General features: G+C 64.1%; 2 protein-coding genes across 2 annotated transcripts in view; both read right to left on the bottom strand.

The window, feature by feature from the left end:
• LOC137458466 (hydrocephalus-inducing protein homolog) overlaps window positions 1-24,588 on the bottom strand; it is a 37,763-nt gene extending 13,175 nt beyond the window's left edge. The window contains exons 1-21 of the mRNA XM_068169939.1: window positions 24,502-24,588; window positions 23,698-23,911; window positions 21,820-21,971; window positions 18,979-19,188; window positions 18,189-18,326; window positions 17,744-17,921; window positions 17,204-17,334; window positions 16,372-16,505; window positions 15,243-15,379; window positions 14,297-14,424; window positions 13,997-14,188; window positions 12,201-12,440; window positions 11,397-11,565; window positions 9,724-9,894; window positions 8,982-9,160; window positions 8,356-8,499; window positions 7,027-7,210; window positions 6,464-6,605; window positions 5,776-5,881; window positions 1,173-1,345; window positions 552-750 (exon numbers count right to left, since the gene is read on the bottom strand). Coding sequence (XP_068026040.1) covers window positions 552-750; window positions 1,173-1,345; window positions 5,776-5,881; window positions 6,464-6,605; window positions 7,027-7,210; window positions 8,356-8,499; window positions 8,982-9,160; window positions 9,724-9,894; window positions 11,397-11,565; window positions 12,201-12,440; window positions 13,997-14,188; window positions 14,297-14,424; window positions 15,243-15,379; window positions 16,372-16,505; window positions 17,204-17,334; window positions 17,744-17,921; window positions 18,189-18,326; window positions 18,979-19,188; window positions 21,820-21,971; window positions 23,698-23,911; window positions 24,502-24,588 — 3,408 coding nt within the window. The remainder of the gene's footprint in view (window positions 1-551; window positions 751-1,172; window positions 1,346-5,775; window positions 5,882-6,463; window positions 6,606-7,026; window positions 7,211-8,355; window positions 8,500-8,981; window positions 9,161-9,723; window positions 9,895-11,396; window positions 11,566-12,200; window positions 12,441-13,996; window positions 14,189-14,296; window positions 14,425-15,242; window positions 15,380-16,371; window positions 16,506-17,203; window positions 17,335-17,743; window positions 17,922-18,188; window positions 18,327-18,978; window positions 19,189-21,819; window positions 21,972-23,697; window positions 23,912-24,501) is intronic.
• On the bottom strand, window positions 2,373-5,533 carry LOC137458462 (hydrocephalus-inducing protein homolog). Its single transcript, XM_068169935.1, has 6 exons — window positions 5,444-5,533; window positions 4,549-5,073; window positions 3,920-4,102; window positions 3,453-3,655; window positions 3,122-3,304; window positions 2,373-2,921 (listed from the first exon to the last, which is right to left on the bottom strand). Exons 1-6 carry the CDS (start codon window positions 5,531-5,533, stop codon window positions 2,798-2,800), a joined length of 1,308 nt encoding a protein of 435 aa, XP_068026036.1. The 3' UTR covers window positions 2,373-2,797.
• Window positions 24,589-25,433: the final 845 nt, after the last annotated feature.

The raw sequence follows: 25,433 nt of genomic DNA, 5'->3' as shown, positions 1-25,433 counted from the left end.
GGCAGGCACCACCTGAGGAGCTCTTGTCTCCAGCAGCTGTGTGTAAAGCCCCTGGGAGGCACCCACAAGGTGTCCCAGAGCAGGTGGCAATGACACCCAACTCTCTCTCTCAGCACACAGCAGCCTCCCTGCAAGGCAGCCTCTCAACCACAGGCAGCAAAACCCAGGCAGAGATTTCTTTGCTCTGCCTTAAGAGCCTGAGCAGGAGACTCCACAAGCTCTCTGGGCAGCCAGCTGCAGGGCTCCAGCAGCCTCACCAGACAGATGCTGGAACCTCCTGGCTTCTGCTTTCTGCCCATTGCCCCTCGGCCTGTTGCTGGGCACTGCTGCCAAAGCCTGGCCCCAGCCTCTTGCCCCCCACCCTTCAGCCCTTGCTCAGCACTGAGAGATTGCCAAGCAGCATCCTCCAGCCAGGGGCTCTTGCTGCTAAGGGCCCAGGCAAGGTGGGGACAAAGGCATCTGCTGAGGGCTCCTCCTTGGGCCTTCAGGCACAGGCTGCAGGGCCCAGAGCACTCTGCCCAGCGCTGCCAGGCAGGGCCCTGCGCCCTCACCTCCAAGCGGATCTTCTTCTCCACGCTCAGAGGCTTGCTGGCCCTGAAGCACAGCTGCACGGCCAGCTCCGAGCGGGGCCCGACCGTGCCCTGGCTCTGCGACACCCAGAAGCTCTGGCCGAGGCTCTCCAGCCCGCTGAGCCTCCAGGCCACCGGCAGGGGGCAGCTGTTCCGCAGCAGCAGCATCCTGCTCTGCTCCCTGCAGAGACACCAAGGCTCCGTGCCAGCTGCTGGGGGGCACAGCGGCAGCCCTGCCGCCGGCAGCAGCCCTCCCCGCGGCGCTGAAACCAGCCTTCGGGCTCGGCTCTTTGCCACAAGCCCCAGAGGCCAGGCCCTGGGGCAGAGCCGGCTGGCAGAAGGGGATGCCACGGGAGGCAGAGCCAGAGCAGCTCCTCCGCTCCCTCTGCACCAGCAGGGGAGATGCAAATGCAGCGGGGCAGCAGCGCTGGGGGCTGCCCTGGCACCTCCAAGGCAGCAAGGAAGGCTGAGCAAGAGGCTGGCAAGTGCTGGCAGCCAGAGGGCTGCTGGCCAGGCTCCCATCTCAGCAGCCACACGGCAAGGGGAGGGGAAGGCAAGTTGCAGCAGAGCCACCCCCGGCACAGTGCCCCTGGCCTGACTGACCTGTGCAGAAGCACCCTGGCGAAATGCAGCTGCCTGGGGCTGACCTCCAGCTTCACCTGCACCCCCTGGCAGCACAGCTGGAAGACCACTGGCTCTGGGTTGTCCTTGATGCGGCAGATGAGGCTGTCCTCCACCAGGCCAACTGCAGTGGGGTAGGCCCAGACGCTCAGCTCCTGGCCCCAGCCCCGCAAAGAGAAACACAGAAGAGCCTCCAGTGAGCAGGAGGAACGGCTCCTGGCCTCTGCTGCTGCTGCTGCTGCTGCTCCCACCTGCCTGGCCCCTACCTGCTTCTCATGAGGCTGCAGCTTCATGCTGGCAGGCTCCAAGAGGAAGGTGCCCCTGCTGCCACCCCCGCTCCCAGGAGAAGTGCACCTCTGCCTCCCAGGGGCTGACGTTGCGGATGGAGAGCTGCTCGCGGTTGCCAGCCTGCAGCACAGCCTTGCACCTGGCCACAGAAGGGGCAAAGGCTGCAGGGCAGCTCCAACAAGCAGCCTCAGAGAAAGCCTCACCTCCAGGGGCACTTTGCATGCTGCCTGCCTTCATTCCCAGCTTCCCTCAGTGCCCAGCCCACACTTGCTGCCTCCATCCCAGAGCTGTGCACAGGCCACCTCCAGAGGCCTTCTGCACACCAGGACCCCAAAGGTGCCTGCACAAAGAGCAGCACAGCAGGCACCTGGCTTCCTCCCCTCCTCTGCTGGCTTGCCTTCCCTGCAGGCTTCCCAGAAAGGCTGGGACAGGAGGTTTGAAAGAGCTCAGCTCCTCTCTTCCACAGCAGCCAGGAGACTGCCTTGGCCCAGCTCCTGGCTGAGCCTGAGGCTGAGGGGGGGATTCCCAAGAGGAGTCCCAGCGTTAACAAATGCCTCTTGGCTCGGGGCTGGGACAGAGTGTGGAGAGAAAAGGGCAAAAAGGGCAATTCCTCAGCCTGGCCAAATCCTCTCCTGGCTTTTAAACACTTGGAACTGCACTTCCCTGGGGGGTCCAAATGCCACCAGCTCTCCAGAGCCCCCCTGCAGACAAAACTTCATTCCCAACCCTGAAAGCAGGGAAAGAGGGAAGTGAAGAGCAGGAAGATGGCAGCAGCTCCAGGGACAAGACTCTGAGGCCAGACTTGATCCAGCAGTGAGGATCAGGGAAGTGGAAAGCCCGTTTCTCCTGCTCTGCAGGTGTCTGTGTCCCCTGCTGACAGCTCCAACCATCCTGGCTTGCTGACACTGCAGAGTCATGGAGGCTCCACAAACCATCAGCAGAGAAAGCCTTCCCTTCAGGCTGCCCACAGAGCTCCCAGCACTTGAAATACCACCACAAAGCTGCTGAAGCTGAGATGGGGGCTGACAAGTGACCCCCAGCTGCCTTCAGGCTGCAGGCAGCACGTGGCTCTGGCCACCAAGGCAGCCCCCAGGCAGGAAGAGCAGCTCCATCCCTCCCCAGCTCCTCCAAGCCTCCTGTGCCTGCTAGGTGCTCAAGCTGCCAGAGCTGTGCTCCTCCAAAGCCACCAAAGCCCCAGCTCTCTGCCTGGGCCTGCCCTGAATCGTGCCCCTGGGAGCAGGTTCCTGAGAGCACAAGGTGCTGCAGATCCCTTCTCAACCCCCCCTGCATGCAAGCAGCACGGCTGGGCTGGGCAGCACCTACCGCTCCCTGGCCTTGCCACACAGCAGCGGCCCGAAGTGGAACACCCTGGTGCCCAGCACATACTCCTTGGAGAGGATGGCCTCAGCTGCCTTGCTCTGCCTGCAGCGAGGAAACACCTCCCTGGGCACAGGGAGTGAGGAGCTGTGAGATGCTCTGAGCACAACACCTGCTCCCAGAGCCCCCACTCTGAGCGCTGGCCGAGGCAGCAGCAGCGCTGCCCAGCTCCAAGCACAGCAAGAGATGCTGGGGGGCTGAGGGGCAGAGCCTCAGCTCTGAGCTCAGGGGCAGCAGAGCGGGATGGCCCCAGGGGCCAGCCTTACCGTGGCTCCTGGCTGATGGTGGGGTACAGGCAGCTGCCCCTGCAGTGCAGCTGGTAGGGGCGCTTGGTGCCCAGCAGCTCAAAGTGCAGCCTCTGCTCAAAGCTGCCCAGCAGCGCCGAGCTGAAGTGGACCTGCAGCACCACCTGGCCCTGGGCAGGCACTACCCAGCGGTAGCTGCTGCTCCTGGCAGGGAAAGAGGAACCTTCAGGCACTGCTGAGGAGCAAAGGAGAGCAGGAGGAGCTGGGCACTTGCTGGGGGGGAGCTGGGCTCAGCAGCCTCCTTGGCAAGCTGGCCCTGAAGCAGAGGGATCCCTCCTCCCCCACGGCTCACCTGGCACAGCTCTCTGGGGCTGGCACAGTGCCCGTGGGCCTTCGGCCCTCCTCAGAGGGATGGATGGAGGCTACCGTGGCTGACCTGCGCAGAGCTCTCCTGCCATCCCCAGAGCTCCGCTTCCTCCTCACAGCTTCCTGGCTGCTGGAGGCTCTTGCCCCCCTCCAGTGGCCTCTGCCTGGGGCTCCCTGCTCCTCTGAGAACTTCACCCCAAAGGGAGAGAGCAAAGGGAAATGTGCCCTGAGAGCCAGCCCTGCAGGGGGGGCTCAGCAGAGCACAGGGGCAGCACCCCCTCAGGGGAGGCTCTCTCCCTCCCAGACTTGCCCTGTGCTCAGGGCAGAGAGCAGAGCTCTGTCTCTTCTGGACAGCCAGAAGGGATGGCTGCAGGCCTGGGGCCCTGGCACCTCTTCACTGCCCTTCCACTCTGAGCCTTTGCCACCCCCCCCGCCCCCATCCAGCCCTGGCACCTTCACTGTGCGCACAGAAGCAGCCTCCTCTTCTGGCCCTGGGGCACCTTGTGGCAGGAGGACAAAGTGCTGGTCGGCCTCTGCCACAGGCAGCTCTCTCTTGGCTGGGTAGTGAGCCACAGAGTAGAAAGCAGTGGGGGGCAGGGGGGGCCCTGAGGGACCCAGGCCCAGCTCATCCAGGACCTAAGGCAGAAGAGCAAACCTCGGTCATGCTCCCGGCACCTCCATCCTCACCCCTCCTGAAAGACACTCAGCTGTTGGCCAGCTCTGATGGAGGGAGGTGGAGCACAGCCCCACCCCCAGCCCAGGCTGCTGGGCAGGCTCCAGAGCAGGGCCAGGGCCCACAGGGGGCACCTGCAGAGGAATCTCTGCTCCGAGTGGCTCAGCTGAAGGAAGCAGTGCCCTGGAGCTGGCCTGGCACCACCTTTCTCTCCAGAGCGGGAGAGCAGCTGGCAGGCAGGAGGCCTGCACAGAGAGCACTCCCTGGCTGCCCCCAGCCAAGCCACAAGGCTGCTGTGGGGCAGCAGCAGCAGCCTGGGCAAGGCTCTGTGCCCTTGGCACCCGCTGGGACACAAGGCCCCAGGGCCCCCCCGGGGCAGGCTCCGGCGCTGAGCCTCGCGGGGCTCTACCTGCTCCGGCCTTGGCAGCCTCCTGCTCTCCAGGATGGTGCTCAGCACATCTGCACAGCTCAGCACCTCGATGTCTAGGCAGGGCACCCCGACTGCCTGGCCGCCGCCTGCCCCTGCTGCACCTTCCCCTTCCAGCTGGGCCAGCTTGCGCTCCCCCAGCCTCTTCTGGAGCTCCTTTCTAGACTTCTGCCTCCTGAGGCGGGGGGAAGGCTGCTGCTGGCCTGCTGGCTGCAGCACCCCCGGCTCTGCAGGGACACCCTGCACCCTGTCCCAGCAGGACAAGAGATGAGCCACATGCTGCCGTGACGCCTCGTAGCTCTGGAACCGCAGGGCCAAGCTCTGCTCGCTCTGCTCCCCTGAGCAGCTGTCTGCCAGGCCCAGCTTGCTCTGCTGCTCTTCTTCTTCCCTGCCAGGGGCAGCAGAGGCTGAGCACTCCTGGGCAGAGCCCTTCTCGTTCCTCCTCTTGGGGATGCTCTGCTGCCTGCCGGGGGCTGCCTTGCTGCTGCCGCTCGATGTCTTTGTGCTCTGGGCAGGAGGAGCAGGAGAAAGCCATCAGCATTTCCAAGCTGCAGGACACTGAAGATCTTGGCAAGAGCAGCCCAAGCCTCACCCCAGACCTGTGCTAGGTGCTCTACAAATCCCAGGCCAGAAGGCAGCTGGCACCCACTGGAGCTCCACTGAAACCCAAGGCCTCGGTGCCAGACCCACGAGGAGGCAGCAACTGAGGAGCTGCTCCAAGCCCAGCAGGGAACTCCAGAGGCCTCCTTCCTCCTGGGCAGGCCCTGGGGCTCCTTTCTGGGCTGCTCAGCACCCCTGACTCTTTGGCAAGAGACACCTGGGCCCTGCTGCTGGCCCTGCTGCTCTCTCCTGCCAGACAGGCAGGAGCAGACCTCACTTCCCAGAGGGGACCTGGCTCAGGGCTGCAGGGCACAGGCAGGGCAGGGAGAAACGCTGGAGCAAAGCCATCCAGGCCTTCCCAGGGCATGCCTGGAGTTGTGTGGAGCCAGGACTCAGAGGCAGCCTGATCCCAGAAGAGCAGCTCAGCCACAGGGCCGTGGCAAAGCCCCCAGGGAAGCAGCAGCAGCAGCAGCAGGCAGCAGCTGCTGTCTCCCAGCACAGCCCCAAGCAGGAGCAGGCTGCCCAGCAGGGCCTGGGGCTGCTGGGCTCTCAGCAGTGCTGCAGCTCAGCAGCAAGGTGCCCAGGGCTCTTGCTCACACAGCCACCCACCTGCCTGACCAGGCTTCTCTTCCCTCTGCCTTTGCCCTGCTGCTCCAGCTCCTCTGCCTCCTTGCAGCGCTGCTGCTGCTCCTGCTGCTCTCTAGCCAGCTGCAGCCTGCAGCGAGGCAAAGGGAAAAGAGCTCTTGAGAGTCACCACCACAGCCCTGGGCTTCCTCAGCCCTTCTCCCTGGGTACAGCCTGCTCCTCCCAGAGCACAGTCACAGCACCCAGAGGCTGCAGGAGCTCCCCTCCTGCAAAACAGGAGTCCTGCTGGAGCCCAGCTGTGAGCCAGGCAAACCTCTGCTCTCTGGCCTCACACAGCTGTGCCTCACACAGCCCCACAGCACACCCCCCCTGCTTGGGGGAGGGAGGGCTGAAGGGGATGGAACCGAGGCCACGAACTCAGAGAGCCTCCGAAGGGCGAGGGCAAGGCAAGCACAGAGCCCAGCTGCCTGCAGCAGGCTCTGAGCCCGAGGCCTCGGCACCAGCAGGAGCAGGAGATGTTCTCAGCCCCCAGCAGGAAGCTCTCTCCTCTGCCGGCAGCCAGGCAGGGGGAAGGCACCACCCCTGTGCCGCTCGGCATCGCCACTTTGGGGCTCTCCTCCGGACCCCCCCCCGAGCTCAGCCCAGCTCCCCAGAGCAGGGACACCTCTCCGGGAGCCTGTGCTGGGCAGCTCCCCACAGAAGGCTTACAGACCTCTGCTTCCTCTGCCGCTGGAGCTGCCGGATCCTGCTCTCCAGCTGAGCTTGCTGCTGCTGCGGGAGGGCAGCAAACTCCTCCTCCCCCAGCTCCCAGAGCAGGGCTTCCTCCCTCCTGGCTGCGGCTTCCTGCTCCCGGCCTGCAGCAGGGGTCAGAGGAGAGAGCATCAGCAGAGCTGTGCTGGGGGAGCCGAGAGGAGCCCCAGCCCAGCCCCCTGCCGGCAGCTAGCAGGGAGCTCCCAGCCCTGCTCCCAGCTCCAGAGCCTCAAGCTAGCGCCAGGCTGGCAGTTCCTCTGCCTTGCTGGGCTCAGGCCCCAGCGTGGGGCACATCTGGCTGCTGCTCAGACACTGAGCCCCAGCAGCCTGCACTTGGGCCCCAGCTGCAGTGGTGCAGCCTGAGAGAAGTCTCCCAGCCTCAGCCCTGCTGTGCTGGCAGCAGGAAGGAGGCTGAAGGCTTCCTACAAACACCTCTCCCCAGCTGTGCTGTGAGCCAGCTCCACCTGGGCAGGGCTGAGGGCTGAGGGGAGAAGCCTTGGGAGGCAGGGAGATGAGGAGCCTCACCTGCCCGCTCCTCTGCAGCTGCCTGCCTGGCTTGCCAAGAGCCATAGTCCTGCAGCAGGTTGACAAAGTAGATGTGGGGTCGGTTTCCCACAGCCTGGAGCAGGCAGAGGAGAGCAGAGAGCGTGCTGCCTGCACAGAGGCTCTGCAGGCCATCAAACACCACTCCCTGGCAGCAGTCCCTCAGCTGTGGAGAAAGGCCAAGACAAAATCAGCTGTGCCCTGCCTGCAGCTCTGGGCCACTCGGTGAAGCCCCTTGGCAGAGGGCAGCAAGCAGCTGTCCCCAGCTCTGAGCTGTCCCCAGGGCCCTGCCAGCTGCTGGCATCTGCAGCTTCCCCCAAGGAGAAGAGAGCAGAATAGAACAGACCAGGCTGGAAGAGACCTTCAAGGTCATCACGTCCAGCCCCTCACCCAACACCACCTAATCAACCAACCCATGGCACCCAGCACCCTATCAAGTCTCCTCCTGAACAGCTCCAGGGATGGGGACTCCACCACCTCCCTGGGCAGCACATCCCAATGGGCAATCACTCTCTCTGTGGAGAACCTCCAGCCTGAACCTCCCCTGGCACAGCCTGAGACTGTGTCCTCTTGTTCTGGTGCTGGGTGCCAGGGAGAAGAGACCAACCCCCACCTGGCTACAACCTCCCTTCAGGGAGTTGCAGAGAGCAAGAAGGTCTCCCCTGAGCCTCCTCTTCTCCAGGCTAAGCAACCCCAGCTCCCTCAGCCTCTCCTCACAGGGCTGTGCTCCAGACCCCTCCCCAGCTTTCTTGCCCTTCTCTGGACACCTTCCAGCAACTCAACCTCCTTCCTAACCTGAGGAGCCCAGAACTGGACACAGGACTCAAGGTGTGGCCTAACCAGTGCAGTGTACAGGGGCAGAATGACCTCCCTGCTCCTGCTGGCCACACTCTTCCTGATGCAGGCCAGGATGCCCTTGGCCCTCTTGGCCCCCTGGGCACACTGCAGGCTCATGTTCAGCCTACCATCAACCAGCACCCCCAGGTCCCTCTCTGCCTGGCTGCTCTCAGCCACTCTGACCCCAGCCTGTAGCACTGCCTGGGGTTGCTGTGGCCACTGTGCAGCACCTGGCACTTGGATGTGTTCAATCTCCTGCCCTTGGACTCTGCCCAGCTGTCCAGCCTGTCGAGGTCCCTCTGCAGAGCCTCTCTGCCCTCCAGCAGATCAACTCCTGCCCCCAGCTGGGTGTCATCCCCAAATGCACTGAGCCCAGGAGCCCTCCAACAGCAGGACTCCTCCTCCTCTCCCAGCCCTCCTGCGCTGCCTGGCCCTCTCCAGCAGGAAGCTCTCCTTCCCCCCCTGGCCACGCACCTGCAGCCTCTCGGAGAGGATGGCCACCAGCAGCTCCTGGGGCAGCACACAGCTCCCCAGGCCCAGCTCTGCCACGCCGCTGCCCCTGGGGCTGAGCCGCAGCTGTGCCGGAGGCGCCGAGACCAGAGGAGAGCCAGAGGAGCCCTGGGGGTTGAACAGCAGCACACTGAACATCCCCAGAGCAGAAAGCCCCCTGGGAACCCCCTGAGCAATCCCAGCTGCTGGCCTTGGAGCTCTCACTAGCAAGAAACTCAAAGGCGAGCGTGGGCCAGAGGCTGCAGGGGACAAGCCTGCAGAGCACAGCCCTTGAGCAGCAGCCCCCAGCGCTGGCAGCACCCCACAGCACAGGAAGGACAAGCAGGAGCTCAGGCCCAGGCAGCGTGGGGCCAGGAAGGGTCCTGCTGGGCCAGCCTGACCTTCAGCTGCCCAGGGCAGTGCTGCAGTCCCCACCCCTGAGGCACTGCAAAGCCACAGAGATGGGGTGCTGCGGGACAGGGTGCAGTGCTGAGCTGGCAGTGCTGGCTCAGCAGCTGCATTTGATCCTCCTTCAGCCCTGCCCCAGGCAACACAGCTCCCAAAGGGAAGGGAAAGGGCCCTGGCATCAGCCAGCGCAGGCCAGGCCTCACCTGGGAGCCTGAGGACTCTGCTGCAAGCTGTCTCACCACAGACATCTTCCTCTGGCCTGCCCCAGCTCTGGCCTGGCCTGGTGAGCTGAGGGAGTGCTGCCTGCCTCTGTCCCCAGAGCTGGGCTGGCTCAGGCTGCGGCTGAGCCTGGCCTTGGAGTAGCGTCGCCACCCCGGGGAGCCTGCAGAGGGCACAGAGGACTCAGGGGGCTGCTGTGGGGAGCAGCCAGGCACCTTCCAGAGCAGTGGGCACCCTGGCAGGGACAGTGCATTTGCAAGCCAGAGAGCTCTGGATGCACTGCCCAACCTCTGCTGCCCATCTCCATGGAGCTAAGAGCTCCACGGGAGACAACCCCAGCAGGGAGCCAGAGCCTTCTTCCTGCCAGCAGCTTGCAGGCCAGGCAGCTTCCCAGCTGAGCACTGCAAAAGCAGCCCAAGCAGAGCCCAGCTGGTGGCCACAAGGGCCAGGCTGGAGCTAGCAGGCAAGAGAACAGCTCCGAGGAAGATGCTGGGGGCTGCCCCAGCCCCAGCAAAGGAAGCTGGGCAGAGGAGGCAGAGTGCCCCTGCCCGAGCCCTCGGGCTGCAGCCTGAGTGCCCAGAGAGGCTCTCGGAAGGGCTCTGCCCTGCTCCGCGCCGCAGCCCTGCTCCCCAAGCCCCCCGGGGCCGTGCCACTGCTCTGGAGCCGGCAGAGGCGCAGCCCCGGGGGCTCCCGCAGCGCCGCTCCGGGCCCAGCCTGGCTCCTTACGGCCATCCTGTGGCTGCTGCGGGCTCTGCTGGCTGCCGGCGCTGCACAGCTCCCGGGCTCGCCGCCCTGCCGCGCTGCTCCCGGCCGCCACGGCCTCGCTCACCACAGCGTCCAGGGACAGGCAGGCGGCGCCGTAGTGCTTGGCCAGGGCGGCCGCTGCCGACGTCTTGCCTGCAGAGAGAGGGAGGCTGCTTGGGGACCCCTGCGGCCGCAGGGCTTGCCGGGGACAGGCTCTGCCAGGCCCCCACGCAGCTGAGGGCTGCAGCCCACCTCAAGCCTGCGCCCAGGCTGCCGCTTCCAGCCCTGTGCCAGCACCGCTCGGACCCTGCCCTGCCCTGGGCTGCTTGCCCTTGCCTCGGGCAGCAGCTGGGCACAGCTCGGGGCTGGGGAGCGCTCCGCAAGGCAACGTGGAGCACGGCAGCCACCGTGGTGCCATGCGGCCACGGGGACAGGCTCACCCTCCTGGGGGGAACGAGAGCCCAGCTGCCTGGGCACAGGAGGAGCCACAGCCCTGGCAGCAGCTGCTGAGGGCCTGGGGCCAGCCCGGCAGAGCCGTGCCTCACCTCCCGGCACCTCAGCCGCTCAAGCCAGCGCCATGGGCCGCCAGGACACATCTCCCCTGCTTCCCCCCTCCTCACAGCCCAGGCTGCAGCTCAGCTACCTGCCAGGGGTGCCCCATGGACGATGACCACGATGCCCCTGCCCTGTGGGGCTGCAGCTCCTTCGGCAGACGCAGTGCTGCCCAGGGCCAGGACCCTATGGACTGGGCTGGCCTGCGGCTCTTCTGAGGCCTCCCTGGTGCCAGTGGTGCTTTGCTGATGCTCTGCTGTGCACACACAGGTACAAGAGTCAGCCTCCTGCCCTCCTCTCATCCTCCTCATCCTCACCAGCCCCTCGGCTCCCGGCAGAGGAGACTCTGCTCAAGCCAATGGCACACCCATGGGCTCGCCCTGCCCTTCCTCTCAAGCCTGTGCAGATCAGGCTCTGCCCTGGATGCTGCTCCAGGTGCCCACAAGTGGATGGGGTGGCAGAAAGAGGAGAGCAGAGCATGCAGCAACACCCAACAGGACTGAAGCCCGGTCTCCTGCCATGAGCTGCCCACATGGCCCTCATGGGAGCGTGGTGCCAAGCTTGCTGAGCAAGAAGGGCAAAGCCAGAAAGGAGCATCTGAGACAGTCCCAAGGCAGAGGCTCCATCTGGGGCTCATCCAGGAGCTGGGTGCTTGAGGAATGGCACTGCAGCAGATGTGGCTGGGCTCTGAGTTCCCCAGAAGAGCCCTCAGGAGGTCACCCAGAGCCTCCTCAGCTTGCAGTGCCAGAGAGGAGAGCAGCGGTGCTGCCCTGCCTAGCACAGCTTCACCATCACCCTGATCCCAGCAGCTGCTGGGGCAAAGCTGAGGCTCATTTGGCAAAGCTGAGGCAAATTGCCCAGGCCTTTCCCTTGGCCCTGCTCCCCCCTGCCAGGAGCCATCCTCATTGCTTCCCCAGGCAGGGCAGATAGGAGCTGGCTTTGGTTGCACTCCTGGCTGTCCCAAGCCACAGTTTCACCAGGGCCTTGCTCCACCCAGCTGGGGCATGAGGACTGCTGGAGCCCCAGAGAATGAGGCCCTGGAGAGCTGGGGGCTGGGCTCCCTGCTGAGCCCCCACTCAGGACAGCCGAGAGCAAAGCCTCACCCTCGTCCTGGGCTGTGGGCTGCTCAGGCTTGGCCTTGGCCTGCTGATCCTGCAGCCTTTTCTGGCCCCGAGACAGCTGCAGCAGCTCTGGAGGCAGCTGCTCCCCCGGGGCACGAGGAGGCAGCAGCAAGGTGCTGCGGCAGTCGAAGCCTTCCAGCGCCCTCAGGATCTGTGCACGGGGAGGAGAAACCACCCCTGGGAGGCACTGCTGGAGCTCCAGCCCGGCCCGGCCCCGCCCACAGCCACAGCCACAGCCACAGCCACAGCCACAGCCACAGCCACAGCCACAGCCACAGCCACCCCCAGCCCGCCCCCGGCCCCAGCCCCAGCCCCGCCCACAGCCCCGCCCACAGCCCCAGCCCCGCCCACAGCCCCGCCCACAGCCCCCCCCAGCCCGCCCCCAGCCCCGGCCCCAGCCCCGCCCACAGCCCCAGCCCCAGCCCCAGCCCCAGCCCCCCCCAGCCCGCCCCCGGCCCCGGCCACAGCCACGGCCACAGCCACCCAGCCCGGCCCCAGCCCGGCCCCAGCCACAGCCACCCCCCCAGACCGGCCCTGGCCCCAGCCCCAGCCCCAGCCCCGGCCACCCCCCCGGCCCCGGCCAGCTTCCCCCTCTTGCCTTCCTCACAACTGCAGGACCAGCCAAGCCCCTCCACAGCCTGCCAGCAGAAGAGGCTAACTCTGAACCACCACCCCCCCAGGCTGTGCCCTGCCTCCTGTCTCCATCTCCCTGGCACAAGGCTGGGAACACTGCAGTGCCCTGAAGCTGCACAAGGTGGATGTGGGGAGCAGAGCTCCTCTCTTTACCTGCTCCTCAGCAAGGTACTGCAGGTCATACTCCAAGGAGTAGAACTCGATGGGGAAGCTGCAAGGGTTCTTCACCACCACTGTGCCCTGTGCCCCAGGGCTGGATGGCAGCACTGGCCCCAGCTCCAGCACTTCAGGCTGGAACTCCAGCCGTGGCTCCAGCCCACTGCCTGAGACCAGCAGCTGGAGGTGCTGGCTGCTGTGGCAGATGTGGATCTTCAGAGTGCTCCTGTAGAGCTTCTGAAAAGAGAGAAGGGCAGAAAGCTCCTCCATGAAGTGCCAGGGCCTCAAACTCACCCTGTGCCCCGAGGCCAGGGCTGGCAGTAGCACCTCTGAGCTGAATGGAGAACAGAAAGCAGGACAAGGAGGGCTGCTTGGAAACTGGAAAAGGCAGAGTCAGGCTCAGGGAAGGGAGACACTTGGCATGCTGAGAGTGCTGAGCCCCTGGCCCAGGTTGCCCCACGGGGGAGATGCCCCCCAGCAGCACAGGGCTTTGCCTTGCATTTTGGAGAGGGAACCTGGAGCAAAGAGCTGCTCAGCCTGAGCCTGCTCAGCATAGCCCAGGGCCCTCTGATCCCCCAGGAGCCAGGTGGGAGAGCTGCTGCTAGCCCAGGCTGGGCTGGGCAGAGGGACTCCCCAAAGGACTGGCCCTGCCAGGAGAGCAGAGCAGGCTGCTGGCTCAGGAGTCCTGCTGCCAGCAGCTGAACCTCTCCCTGCTCTCTGTGCACCTCCAGCTCTCCTCAGCTGCCCTGGAGCAGAGCTCCTTGGAGCCTGCCCCATCAGAGGAGGTCTTTCAGCACTCCCTCTCCCAGCAGCTCCACAAAAGGCTGCTGGCTCTGTGGAGCAAGGGCAGGGGCAGTGCTGGAGCACGGAGCTGTAACATTTGCCCTCTGCAGGCTGCTGGCAATCTGCCTCTTGTGGGCAGCAGGAGTGCCCAGAGGTGGGAGATGCCCCATCCCTGGCACCACTCCTGGGGCAGTGCAGTGCTCAGCAGAAAGGTCTGCAGGCTTGTGGTGCCCAGACACAGCCCTGGCAGCGCTGTGGCGGGCAAGGAGCAGCTGAACAAGAGGGGCAGAGGAGCTCTCCCTGGCCAGACAGGAGGGGAGTCCTCTGCTCAGGGCTTGGCTCCCCAAGCCCCCTCTGCAGAGGCTGCAGCAGGGGAAGCTGAGCTTGCAGCAAGCTGCCCGTGGGGGCAGGGCTCAGCTCCTGCTCCCAGCCTGGGCTCTCCTGCCCACACTGCCCTGCCAGACCTCCTGGGGGGGACCCCAGCCCAGCTCACCTCTTCCACGGGGCAAAACCTGACTCGCAGGTTGCACCACTGCCCAGGGGCCAGGACTCCAGCTGAGGGAAGCACCTCAAAGACGCCGGCCTTGGCCTTCGGCTCCTGCAGCAGCTTCCCACGCCTGCTGGCTGCCAAAGGCTTGTCCACCTGAGCACAGAAACCAGGGGCTGAGGTCTCCTTGCTCTGGCAGGACACAGCTGGCTTCCTGCAGTGCTAGCACTCCTGGCCTCAGAGCACCCATCCCAATCAGGTGGGGCCAGCCCTGGCCTAGAACTGGGGGCCAAAGGCAGAGGCAGGACAGGCAGCAGGGGAGGCTGCTCCTGACGAGAGGAGCAAGGGCTGAAGGTGGCAGAGAAGGGAAGCAGCAGCTGCTCAACAGGCCCAGGGCACCCTCCAAAGCCTCCTCAGCCCAGCTGGAGCCCAAGTGCTGAAGCAGCCAGAGGAGCAGAGGAGGCAAGAGAGAAGCAGGAAAGGCAGCCCAGAAGATGCAAGTGGCAGAGTGTCTGTGCTTTACCTTCTGAGCAGGCTCCTCCCTGCTGAGGAACCACTGACAGGGCACTGGCAGCTGGTTGTAGAGCCGAGTGGTCTCCTCCTGGCACTGCCCACACTGGAGAGGGGAGAACTCCAGCCTGGCCCTGGAGAGGCAGAGGGAGGGCACAACCCCCCTGGCACGCAGGAGCAGACGAACCGTGGGGCCTCCTGTCACCTGGTGAGGCACAGAGCAGCCAGGTGAGCTCCAGCTGGCCTCTGCTGCTGGCCCCAGCCTGCCCCCGCAGGGGGTGAGGGCAGAGGGAGGGGAGGAGGCACAGGGCACCTGGATGGGCAGCAGCAGGGCCGCCTGGCCCAGCGGCAGCCTGGCACTCTGGGGCTCCAGGCACACGGTGAAGCTCCTGCTCTGGGAGCAGGGCAGCTGCTCCACGCGCTCCAGCTCCACGCTGAAGCCTTCAAGAGATGGACAGGAAGCAGCTGAGGCACAGGGGACAGCAGCTGGGGCACCAGCAGCCTAGGGCCACCTGAGTGTCCTGGCTGGCAGCCCTGGCAAGGACTCTGCCTCTCCAGAGCAGCTGCTGCTGCTCCTTCTCCCCCGGCACCGCTGCAGGCCCAAAGCTTGGCACAGCCAGAGCCCAGGCCCCAAGGGGGGAAAGGAAAAGGTTTCAGCTGAGGAGCTGCAGCAAGGCCAGGGAAGGACACTCAGACCTCTTCAAAGGAGAATTCCCAGCTAAGATTTGCCCATGCCCTGCTGCTGCCTAGAAACAACTGAGGGAGGCCTCTGGGCACCCTGCAGAGACAGCAGGGCAGCGCTTGGTGCTGCTGCAGCCTTGCCTCAAGGGCCGCTCCAGAGGCCTGTCTGGATACAGCACAGCCCCTGCCAGGCTGTCTCCTCAGCCAGGGCTGAGCACAAGTGCCACGACCTCAGGAACTTCACACCAAGCAGCTCAGCAGCACCCAGGCTCCAGCTCCTTGCAACACAAGGCCAGAGAGCACCCAGAGAAGCTCAGCTGCTGCTGCTGGCAGCCAAGAGCAGAAGGTGCTGAGAGGGGAGCAAGGTGAGCAGCCCACCCAGCCCCTGCAGGGCAGAGTTAGGGCAGCCACAGGCAGGCCAGGCCCCTGGGCACTGCTGGCCAGCAGAACTCAGGCTCCAAAGCAGCAGGTCCCCAGCAGGACAAAGCTCCCCAAGAGCTCTCCGTGGCAGTGGCTCAGGCTGAGCTGCCACAGGCAGCTCTTGCAAGGCCACAGGAAGGGTCCCCAGCACTGCCTACCTGTGCCACACAGGAGCTGCCCAGGCACTTGGAAGGACACAGGGAAGTGCCCCAGGCTGGTGACCTTCACGCTGCGCCTGTGGATGCCACCCAGCCCCACGCAGCCAAAGTCCAGGATGTACTCAGGCAGCTCAGCTCTGCAAGGAGGAGGGAGGGCACTCCTGAGCCCACAGCCTGGCCACGTTGCCATGGCATGGGAGGTGCAACTCCAGGGCAACGACTCAGCTCAAGCCCCTGGAGCCCAACACCTGAGCAGCTGGTGCCAAGACTCTGGCCGGTGCCAGGGAAGGCAGGGCCCAGCTTCTAGCAGCTCCCAGGGGCACCTTCAAGCACAGCTGGCTGCCAGTGGGCACTGCCCACAGCTCCTGGGCCACTGCACACAAGTCCACTGCACCTCCACTGCTCTCAGTGCAGCTGCTGAGCCTGGCCCACAGCCCACCCCTGAAACTGCTTCAGGACCTTGTCAGAAGAGTTCTCCCTCCCCCTCCCCCCCAGGAAATCTTCACCACTCTGCACCCAGCTCTGTCCCCAGAGCCCCAGGGGCCGCAGCCAGCAACCCCTGTGAGAGCCACAGGAAGGTCCTGTCCAGAGCCATCCCACTGGGAAAACACAGCCAGGATCTGTTCTGCACAGCATCTTCTGCCTGAGCTGGAGCCTGCTGCTCCCACTGCTCAGCATCAAGGAGCAGAGGGAAGGACCAAGCGACCTAGGGGAGCCCTGCAGTCCCACCAGCAGCCAAGGTCCCTGAGGGAGACTTTGCCAACCTGCTCTTCGGGTCAGATGTGGTCTGGTGGCACCAGGAAGCCAGCTCTGAGCTGCCTCTTTCAGGGCTGCCCAGCAGGGATGGTGTCTGGGCTGGCTGGAGGGGCCTCATGGTCTGCACTGGGTCCCCTCAGCTCTAGGCACAGAGCCCAGCATCTGTGGGGAGCTGAGAGCAGCTCCGCAGCTCAGGGAAGCGAGGACACTCAGCTGCTCCCAGGCAGCAGGGCACAGCTCTCAGGAGCAAAGCCTTGCTGCTGGCCACAGCTGCTCCAGGCTCTGCAGAGCCCAGCAGCTCTCAGCAGCAGGGCTGCACTGCTGGCTGTCACCCCCAGAGCACCTGCAGACGGCCAGGGATGTCCTTACTCACTCGAGAAGCCTGCGGCGAGCAGGCAGCCTCAAGGCAGCTTCCTCTGGGGCGCTGCAGGCCACAGCTGCCTGCTGCTCCAGGATGTGCTCCTTGAGCAGGATGTCCTCCAGCTGCACCTGCAGCCCAGTGTCCAGCTGAGGCAAGGAAAGACAGGGACTGCTTAGCCAAGGGCCTTCCCAGGGCATGGGCTCAGCTCCCCAGGAGGCTCCCAGCCTGCTCTTGTTGGGAGGGCTGAGGGAGTCCTCCTGCCCCACTGCCTGGGACACCTCCAGCTCTCTTTGGCAGGACCTTGTCTCCAGAGCTACCAACTCCAGCCCCTTCAGCTGCCCAGGCACTGCAATCCAAGCTGATCTGGCCAGACACAGAGGGACAAGCCAGGGACCTGCCAGAGCTCCAGGAATTGGCCTGTCCCCAAGCAGTGCCAAAGCAGCCTGGAGCAAAGCCCTCTTGCCAAGGAGGCCAGGAGGAAGCTGCTGCTGCTGCCTCTTGGAGATGAGCAGCGAGATCACAGTCCCAGGGCTGGCTCAGGCACCTGGCACACCTGGCAGAGCTTGGCTGGGGGGCAAGAAGCAGCCTAGAGATGGGGCCCCAGCAATTCATCCCCAGGAGCAGGGCCTGCAGGATTCCCCCCAGGCTGCCAGGAAGCTCCTCCAGCTCCAGCAGGGACAACTAGCAGAGCTGGAGAGCTGAGCTGATGATGCCCCAGCTAAGTGTGGCAGGGAGGGCCCACCTGTTAGCAGGGCACCCAGAAGCCTGCTGTGGGCTCCAAGGGGATCCATGGCACAAGGGGGAGAGGCTGGCAGGTGCCACACGGGGCAGCAGCTGTTCTCACCGTGGCGTCCGAGTCAGCTGGGGGGGGTTCTGTGGCTGCAGCCTCCCCCAGGACATCTGCTCTCTCTCTCTCCTTGTCCTGGGCCAGCTCCCCTCTCAGCTCCCTGAGAATCTGCTCCCATCTCTTGTTTCCTGAGGGCAGAAACCCCCCCTCAGGTGGCAGCGTGGGCATCTCGGCTGGACAGCCCCCTCCCCACACCGCCTCTCCCAGCAACGCTCCTCCAGCAGCTCTGGGCAGTGGGAGCTGCTCCTCCTGCCTGCAGCCTGAGCTTCAGCCCTGCCCAGCTTCCTCCCCCAGAGCAGCAGCTCAGCCCCTGCCAGCTGATGCCCATCCAAGCCTGCCCAAAGCCCTGCCTGCGTCTCGCCCAGCAGCTCGGCAGGGCTGCAGCAGGGAGTCTGCCGGGACACAGCCCCCAGGGACTGCCAGAGACTCAGGAAGCAACCAGTGCTGCTCTGAGAGCCCTGCAGCCTCCAGGCTTGGCTGTGGGAGATGGGGGAAGAGGCAGGGGAGCATCCTGAGGAGCAGCCAGGCAGTGCTTGCCTTGGATGTTCCTGGGCAGGTGCAGGCAGATCCTGGGAAAGCTTCCCTCTCCTCTCAGGCAGATCTCCTCTGGTTGCAGGTGACCCACTTGGAGCTGGAAAGCCTTGCAGAAGAGCCCAGGCACTTCTGGCAGGTAAGAGACTTTCAGCACCTGCTGCTGGCCGGCTTCAAGGCAGCCCTGCAGGGAGAGGAGGGAGGGAATGCAGCAGAAAGGCTTGGCTGGAGTTGAGGCACAGCTGGCCTGGAGGGTCTGAAAGGCCTCTTCCAAGCCCAAGGATCCTGTGATTCCATCCCCCTCAGCAGAGGCAGCTCCCAGCCCTGGCTGCTGCTGGGGGATCTTCCTCTGCTCTTCTCCTGCTCCCCATTTGTTCCCTCCAAGCCCAGCCAGGGCAGTGCAGGCTGGCACAGGCACAGGCACAGTCCCTTGTGCTGCCCCCATCCTCACCGTGCTGGGCACCACCAGGGGCACGCCGGGCAGGGGGCTGCGGGCAGTGGCCGTGCCAGGGCTCAGCACCACGAAGGTGAAGGGCAGCTTCCCACTGTTCTGCAGGGTCACCTCTGCCTCCAGGAGCGAGTCCCACAGCTGCAGAGAGGAGAGAGGAGCGGGCAGTTAGAGACAGGCCTGGCACTGGGCATCTCCTGCAGCTGGCACTGGCACAAGAGCCAAGGCAGGCAGCACAGCAGAGCAGCAGGAGAGGAGGGCACTTGGCTCTGCCAGCTTCACCTGGGGACCCCCAGCCACAAGGGAGCTCTGGGCCCTGCACAGGAGCTGAGCTTTGGGGCACCCTGCAGAGGGACAGCACCAAGCATAAGAGCAGAGAGCAGCCAAGTGCCTTGAGGAGGACTTAGCATAGAAGGGTCCAGGCTGGCAGGGACCTGCAGAGCTCAGCCAGTCCATCCTGCCCCCAGGCAGCAGGGAGCTGCAGAGCTCAGCCAGTCCATCCTGCCCCCAGGCAGCAGGGAGCTGCAGAGCTCAGCCAGTCCATCCTGCCCCCAGGCAGCAGGGAGCTCCAGAGCTCAGCCAGTCCATCCTGCCCCCAGGCAGCAGGGACCTCCCCGCTCAGACTTCCCAGCTCGGGTGGGGTGGGGATGGCCATTCCAGAGCAGCTTGGAAGCAGAATGCATCACTCCAAGGTGGTGCTTCCAAGGCCTGGAGCCAGCACAGCAGCTAGCCCTAGGGCTCAGTGGGCAGCCCCCAGCAGAGAGGGCTCCAGACAAGGAGAAGCCTGCGCTACCTGCAGCCCAAAGTCCAGCTCCGTGGTGTCCAGGTGGTAGCTGAGGAGCGAGGCCTCCCCACGCAGCCTGAGCTCGTAGCTGGGGCCTCCCTGCACCCTGCAGAGGGCCCTGGCACAGGCCACAACGTTGGGGTGGCCAAAGAAGCTGAAGGTGACCTGCTGGCTCTGGCCTGGCTGCAGCAGCCCGTAGAGTGGCAGCACATCGAACACCTGGGGAGGAGAGGGGGAGAGGCTGAGCAGGGGAGGGGCTGAGTGGGGGCAGAGGCTGAGCAGGGGAGGGGCTGAGTGGGGGCAGAGGCTGAGCAGGGGAGGGGCTGAGTGGGGGGAGAGGCTGAGCACTTGGATTGGAAAGAACTTAATGCACCACACCAAAGTCATCTGGGAGGGATCCTGGCAGCAAGAAATTCTCTCTGCTGCACGACTTGGCTTTCCAACCTTCCTCACTGGCTGGAGGATCACACCAGGTGCTAAGCTGAGAGGCCTTGCAGCCAGGGGGGCCTCCAGCCCAGCTCCCCTGACTCCTGCTGCTCCTCACTCTCTGATCTGCACTCTGCTGTCTCTCCAGATGCTACAGCAGAAGCCACTGGCAAATGTCCTCTCCAGCACTTGCTTAGTGACAGGGTGAAGAAGATGTGCAGCTTGTGGCCAGCAGGCCAGGGGACATTCTCCTGCCCCTCTCCTCTGTCCTGGGGAGGCTACCTCTGGAGTCCTGGCTCCAGTGCTGGGCTCCCCACTTCCAGAGAGACAGGGAACTGCTGGAGAGGGTCCAGTGGAGGCTGCAGAGCTGCTGAGGGGCCTGGAGCAGCTCTGGGAGGAGCCCTGGGGCTGAGAGCCTGGAGAAGAGCAGCCCCAGAGGGGAGCTGAGCAATGCTCAGCAAGAGACAAAGGAGCTGTGGGGGGCAAGAGGCTGGGGCCAGGCTCTGCTCAGTGGTGCCCAGGGACAGGCCAAGGGGCAGTGGGCACAAAGTGGAGCCCAGGAGGTTCCATGTGAAGAGGAGGAGAAAGTTGTTTGGTGTGAGGGTGCTGGAGGCCTGGAGCAGGCTGCCCAGAGAGGTTGTGGAGTCTGCTGGTGTGGAGAGCTTCCAACCCCCCCTGGGCACTGTGCTGCTGGGCAAGCTGCTGTGGGTGCCCTGCTGGAGCAGGGGCTTGGACTGATGATGCCCAGAGGTCCCTTCCAACCCCTCCATGCTGGGGTGCTGTGAATGCCCCCAGAGCTGCTGCACAAGGAGTGTTTTGGCTCAGCCCTACACCATGTCCTGCATGGCCTCTCCATGCCCAGCTGCCTGGAGGGATGTGAGGCCACTCTGTGAGCAGTGCTGAGGGCCAGCAGTGGCAGTCCCAGCTGTGGAACTGCTTCTCCCACTGCAAAGCTGGAAGCCAGGCAGCTTCCCACTTGCCTCCTCCAATCCCAGCCTGTGGGGCTCTGTCTCCTTCAGCTTCATCAGCTGCCTCATCCCAGCTGGGCTGGGAGCTTCCACAGCACCTTCCAGGGCCCCCTCCTGCTGCACAGCACCTTCCAGGGCCCCCTCCTGCTGCACAGCACCTTCCAGGGCCCCCTCCTGCTGCACAGCACCTTCCAGGGCACCTTCCAGGGCCCCCTCCTGCTCCGTGGCACCGGACAGCAGCTGCAAAGCAAGCACCAAGGGCTGCAGTGAGCAAGTGGCTGCTCTGGGTGAGAGCACTCTGCTGCAGGCTCCAGCACCTCATCAAGCCAGGGGCAGCTGAGATGGGAGCTGGGAGCAAATCAAGTCTGGCTATGGCCATGGCATCTGCTGAGTGTGGCTCCAAGGCCAGCCCCAGGTCAGGCCTGGGCTCCATCCTCACCTCCTACACACAAGCTTGCAGGAGCCTGGCAGAGAGCCCAAGGGGGCAGCTGGCACCCTGGTGCCAGTCCAGCTCTGCTCCCTCCTGCCCAAAGAACATGTTGAGAAGCTCCTGCCTGGACAGCTTAGGTTCTCCAGGACCAAAGCAGGGACACAGCTGCCCCTGAGACTCCCCAGCACAGGCAAAGGAGGACTGAGGGAGGGCTTGGCCCAGCTCTCCAGTTTCAGATGTGCTTTGGTTTCATTCCATGCCCTGATGGCTGCTGGAGAGCTGAGGAGCTCCACCAGGTCATTATTCTCCAGACACCCTCCTGAAGAAGGCAGCTGAGATGTTTTCCTGCCCTGCAGCAGCTGGCAGCTTGTCTTTAACCTCAGAGGTGCCAGCTTGCAAAGGGAGCCTTGGCTCTGGCCTTCTGAGCCCTGTTTCTGAGAGAGGCTTCTGGGCTTGCTCCTCCAGCTCCAGAGGCTCTGCTGCTTCAGGAAGCTGAGAAGTGCTCTGTGCTGGGGCCTGGCCACCAGCAGGCTCTGCAGGAACGCTGCTGGGGCATCCTTGGGCCTAAGCAGAGCTACATCTCCCTGGCAGACAAAGCACTGGGCAGGGCTGAGTCTCCCCTTGGGTCAGGTCCCTTCCTGAGCCCTGACAGCTCTGGGGCTGTCTCTGCCATCCCAGCCCTTGGCTAAGGCCAGGATGTGCCAATGGCTGGGGCTGAGCAGGTGGCCCCTGGGGATCGGTGCTGGGCTTGGCACAGAAGGAAGCTCAAAGCCTTCCCAGCAGCATGCAGGTAAAAGCCTCATTTGACACTGGGAAACAACCCAGCCCAAACTCTCCAGAGGCCAGGAGGAGCTGAGGGAGGCCTCCCCCAGCCAGACTGTCCTGATTGTCCCTCCCCAGCAGCCCTGTGTCCAGCTGCTGGCCCTGCTGCCCTTCCTGCTCTCAGGTGGCCGCGGGGCCATGAGAAGGGAGGTTGGCAGCAGTAGGGCTCTGGGGGCAAACTGGGAGGTGTCCCAGGAAAGCTACCTCTGCTTCCAGGCAGTCCTGGGCATCTGCTGGCTCCTGGGCAGGGTCCCCCACTGCCCCCAGGGCTTGGGCTGGCTCCTCCACACCCCCATGGCCGGAGCTGCTCCCTGCAGAGGCCGAGCGCTGCCCGCAGGCTCTCTCCTCCTGCGCTGCTGGGGCCGGGAGGCTGCACCTGGAACAGAAGCTCCCTGTGAGCAGGGACTGCAGGGGCAGGCAGGGGAGACTGCCCCAGCAGCTCCTCGCTGGCCACTGCTGCTCTGAGCTCAGCACTGGCTCTGGCCCAGCAGCTCCAGCCCAGGATGGAGCAGGGCCAGGCTCTGGGCTGCCCAGCTTGGCACAGGGGCAGTGCAGGCACCTGGCTGCTGGCAGACAGGGCAGAGGCCAGGGCTGGGGGCCAGGAAGGGCACCAGGAAGGGCAACCAGACACACACTGTGCAAAAAGGGAGACTGAGAAGCAAAGGGGCAGAGCCCAGCAGAGACCTTCTGGTGGCCTTGCAGCACTCCCAGTGCCCTACAAGGAAGCTGGGGACAGCCTTTGGAGCAGGGCTTGGTGTGCCAGGCCCAGGGTGGGGGGAGGCTTGAGCTCAGAGATTCAGAGCAGACACAAGGCAGACATTTGGGATGCTGAGGAGAGGGAGACACTGGCCCAGGGTGCCTGAGGAGGGGGGAGATGCCCCATCCCTGGCACCACTCCAGGGCAGGTGAAGGTGGAAGGAAAAGAAGCTACCAGCCAGGTTGCAGCCAGGAAGCAATGGAGCCCTCAGCCTCTGTCCTGTCCCTGCAGCAGCCCCAGGAGCTGAGGCTTTGTCTCTAAAGAGACAAGGTGAGAGCAGGGGCTGAGGGCCCTGGGGCTGTGCAGCCTGCAGAAGAGCAAGCCCAGAAGGGATCTTCTGAGTGCTGGGCAAGAGCTCAAGGGCAGGGGGCAAGAGGATGCCTGTGGTTTGGCAGCAGCAGAGCAGCTGTGCTTGGGGGGACAGAGGAGTGGCCTCTGCTTGCCTGAAGGTGGAGGCTCTTGGAGCAGGGGCTGGGTGCCAGGCAGGCTTCACCTCTGAGCAGCCAATCCAGCCCCCACACAGCCAAAGTTTCTCCTCCTGCTCAGATGGAAGCCCCAGGGGGCAGCAGGCTCCGTGCCCTGGCACTGGGCACCAGGCACTGGCCCCAGCCTCCTGCCCCCAGCCTTCAGCTCCTGCTGAGCATTGCTCAGCTGCCCTCTGGGGCTGCTCTTCTCCAGGCTCAACAGCCCCAGGGCTCTCAGCCTGTGCTCCTCCCAGAGCTGCTCCAGGCCCCTCAGCAGCTTTGCAGCCTCCCTGGGACTCTCTCCAGGAGGTCCCTGGCTCTCCCGAGCTGGGGAGCCAGCACTGGACAGCGTCCCGGGGGCAGTTCCTGTGTCGGTTCTTAGGACTGGAATGAGAAGAGGTGGGGCTGGCAGGGCAGGCAGAGAGCTCCCAGTTTGTATCTGCTTGTCCCAGGGCCCAAGCAGGGCTTTGGAGCTCCAGAGACAAAGCAGGACTGGGGGGCATGGGCTCCAGGAGAAGTGCTGCCAGTGTCTCAGAGGCTGCCTTGCAGAACAGTGTCTCCTGCCCAGCATCACAGTGCTGCAGGACTCCTGTGCCCTGAGCAGCCAGCCTGAGCTCAGCTGGAGGGCTTGTTCCTGTTCCCACCAGGGCAAGGGGAAAGCAATTGGTCAGAGCCCAGGGAAAGCACCTTGGTCTCTGCAAAGCACAAGCAGGACAGCAGGAAGGAGAAGAGCTGCAAGGAGAGGGCAGAGGTGGCCATACCTCAGCTGGCTGCCCTGGCTGTCTGGCAGCAGCTGCCAGCAGTAGGAGACAGGCAGCTGGCTGCAGTTGCTCATCTCCAGGCTCTGCACAGCTCCAGTGCCATTGAGGATGCAGCCAAAGTCCACAGCCATGCTCTGGAAGTGCAGGTTGGGGCAGCAGACTTCTCCCCGCAGCAGGACCTGCTCCTGGTGAGGGTGCTCCAGGAACTGGATCCTCAGAGCCTGCTCCACTTGCCAGGAGTGCAAACCCTCTGCATGAGCAGGGTTAAAGCTGATGCAGAGCTGCAGCTCCTGCCCTGCCTCCAGCTTCATGGGCTGCAAGGAGAGGAAGAGCATCCAGCAGCCGTGGGATGCCGTCCCCAGGGCTCAGGGCATGAACCATGGCAGTGCCCAAGTGTGGCTCCAGCAGGGCCTGCCTGTGCCAGCCCCACCCCACTGCTGGCCCAGCCCCCCTCAGGCTTCAGCAGAGGCACCAAAGCCCCCCCCAGAGCAGCACCCTGGCACCAAGGCTGTTTGCCCTGCTCCTCCCAGCACTGCAGCCTGGCCCTGGCAGGGCTGGCACCGGCAGGGCACAGGAGTGGTGCCCATGCCCACATCACCACCTGTCTGGCAGGGCCTGTGCCCAACCCCTGCCACTGACACAGGGGGCAGGCAGGGGCTGGAGGAGCATCCTCAGCCCTCTCAGAGGCAGGGCTGCCCTTGAAGGGAGCAAGCTGCTCCTGAGGAGCAGGCAGACAGCTGAGGCTGGCTGCTGGGATGGCTGCCAGGAGGCAGCTTGACTCGCTGGCTTGCCCAGAAGGGGCTGGAGCCCTTCCCTGCATCTCTTAGAGCCAGGACTCTGAAAGGAAGCTGCAGCAAGGAGCCAAGCAAGCCACAGGGCAAGAGGAAAGGGCCACAAGTCGCACCAGGGGGGCTTCAGTTCGGCCATGAGGAACAAGTTCTTCCTCAAAGGCTGTCAAGGCCCTGTACATCAGGAAGGCACTAGATGCCATTGAGATGGAGACTAGGGATGATCGGGTTGAATGCTTGTGGGTAAGAATTAGAGGGAAGACCAGCAGGGCAGACACCCTGGTTGGAGTCTGTTATAGACCACCCAACCAGGAGGAAGATGTTGACGAAGCATTCTATAGGCAGCTTAGGGCTGTCTCAAGATCGCCTGACCTTGTTCTCATGGGCGACTTCAACTTGCCTGATATCTGCTGGGATCTCAACACGGCAGAGAGGAGACAGTCTAGAAGGTTTTTAGAATGCATGGAGGACAGCTTCTTATCCCAGGTGCTGCGAGAGCCTAGCAGGGGTAAGGCTATGCTTGACCTCCTCTTCACCAACAGGGAAGGACTGGTGGGTGATGTGCTGGTTGGAGGGTGTTTGGGGTCCAGTGACCACGAGATAATTGAATTCTCGGTTTTTGGTCAAGCCAAGAGGGGCGGCAAGAAGACCTCCACTCTGGACTTCCGGAGGGCAGACTTTGGGTTACTCAAGGAACTAATTCAGAGGGTTCCTTGGGATGAAGCCCTTAAAAACAAAGGGGTCCAGGAGAGCTGGACCTACTTCAATGAAGAATTGTTGAAGGCTCAGGGACAGGCTGTGCCAATGTGCCAGAAGATGAGCCGCCGGGGCAGACGGCCAGCCTGGATGGTTCATGAACTTTTAATGGAACTGAGGGAAAAAAAGAGGGTGTATCACCTTTGGAAGAGAGGGGAGGCAACCCACAGAATGTTTAAGGATGTTGCTAGGTCTTGTAGGAAGAGAATTAGGGAGGCAAAAGCACACTTGGAACTTAAACTGGCCTCTACTGTGAAGGACAACAAAAAGTCCTTCTATAAATACATTAATA

This window comes from Melanerpes formicivorus, unplaced genomic scaffold (genome assembly GCF_026170545.1).
Source record: "Melanerpes formicivorus ecotype bairdi unplaced genomic scaffold, bMelFor1.0.p_v2 SCAF_246, whole genome shotgun sequence".
Taxonomy (NCBI): Eukaryota; Metazoa; Chordata; class Aves; order Piciformes; family Picidae; genus Melanerpes; species Melanerpes formicivorus.
Note: the sequence above shows the minus strand (reverse complement) of the source record. Positions and strands in the feature narration are given on the sequence as shown.

Coding starts and splice junctions, on each gene's coding strand:
- LOC137458462 (XM_068169935.1), bottom strand. CDS start 5,533: ATGCCCTGGGAAGGCCTGGATGGCTTTGCTCCAGCGTTTCTCCCTGCC. Junction 4,103..4,548: donor GGCTGCCAAGGCCGGAGCAG/GTAGAGCCCCGC, acceptor CTTCTGCCTTAG/GTCCTGGATGAGCTGGGCCT. Junction 3,656..3,919: donor CTTCTGTGCGCACAGTGAAG/GTGCCAGGGCTG, acceptor TTTGGGGTGAAG/TTCTCAGAGGAGCAGGGAGC.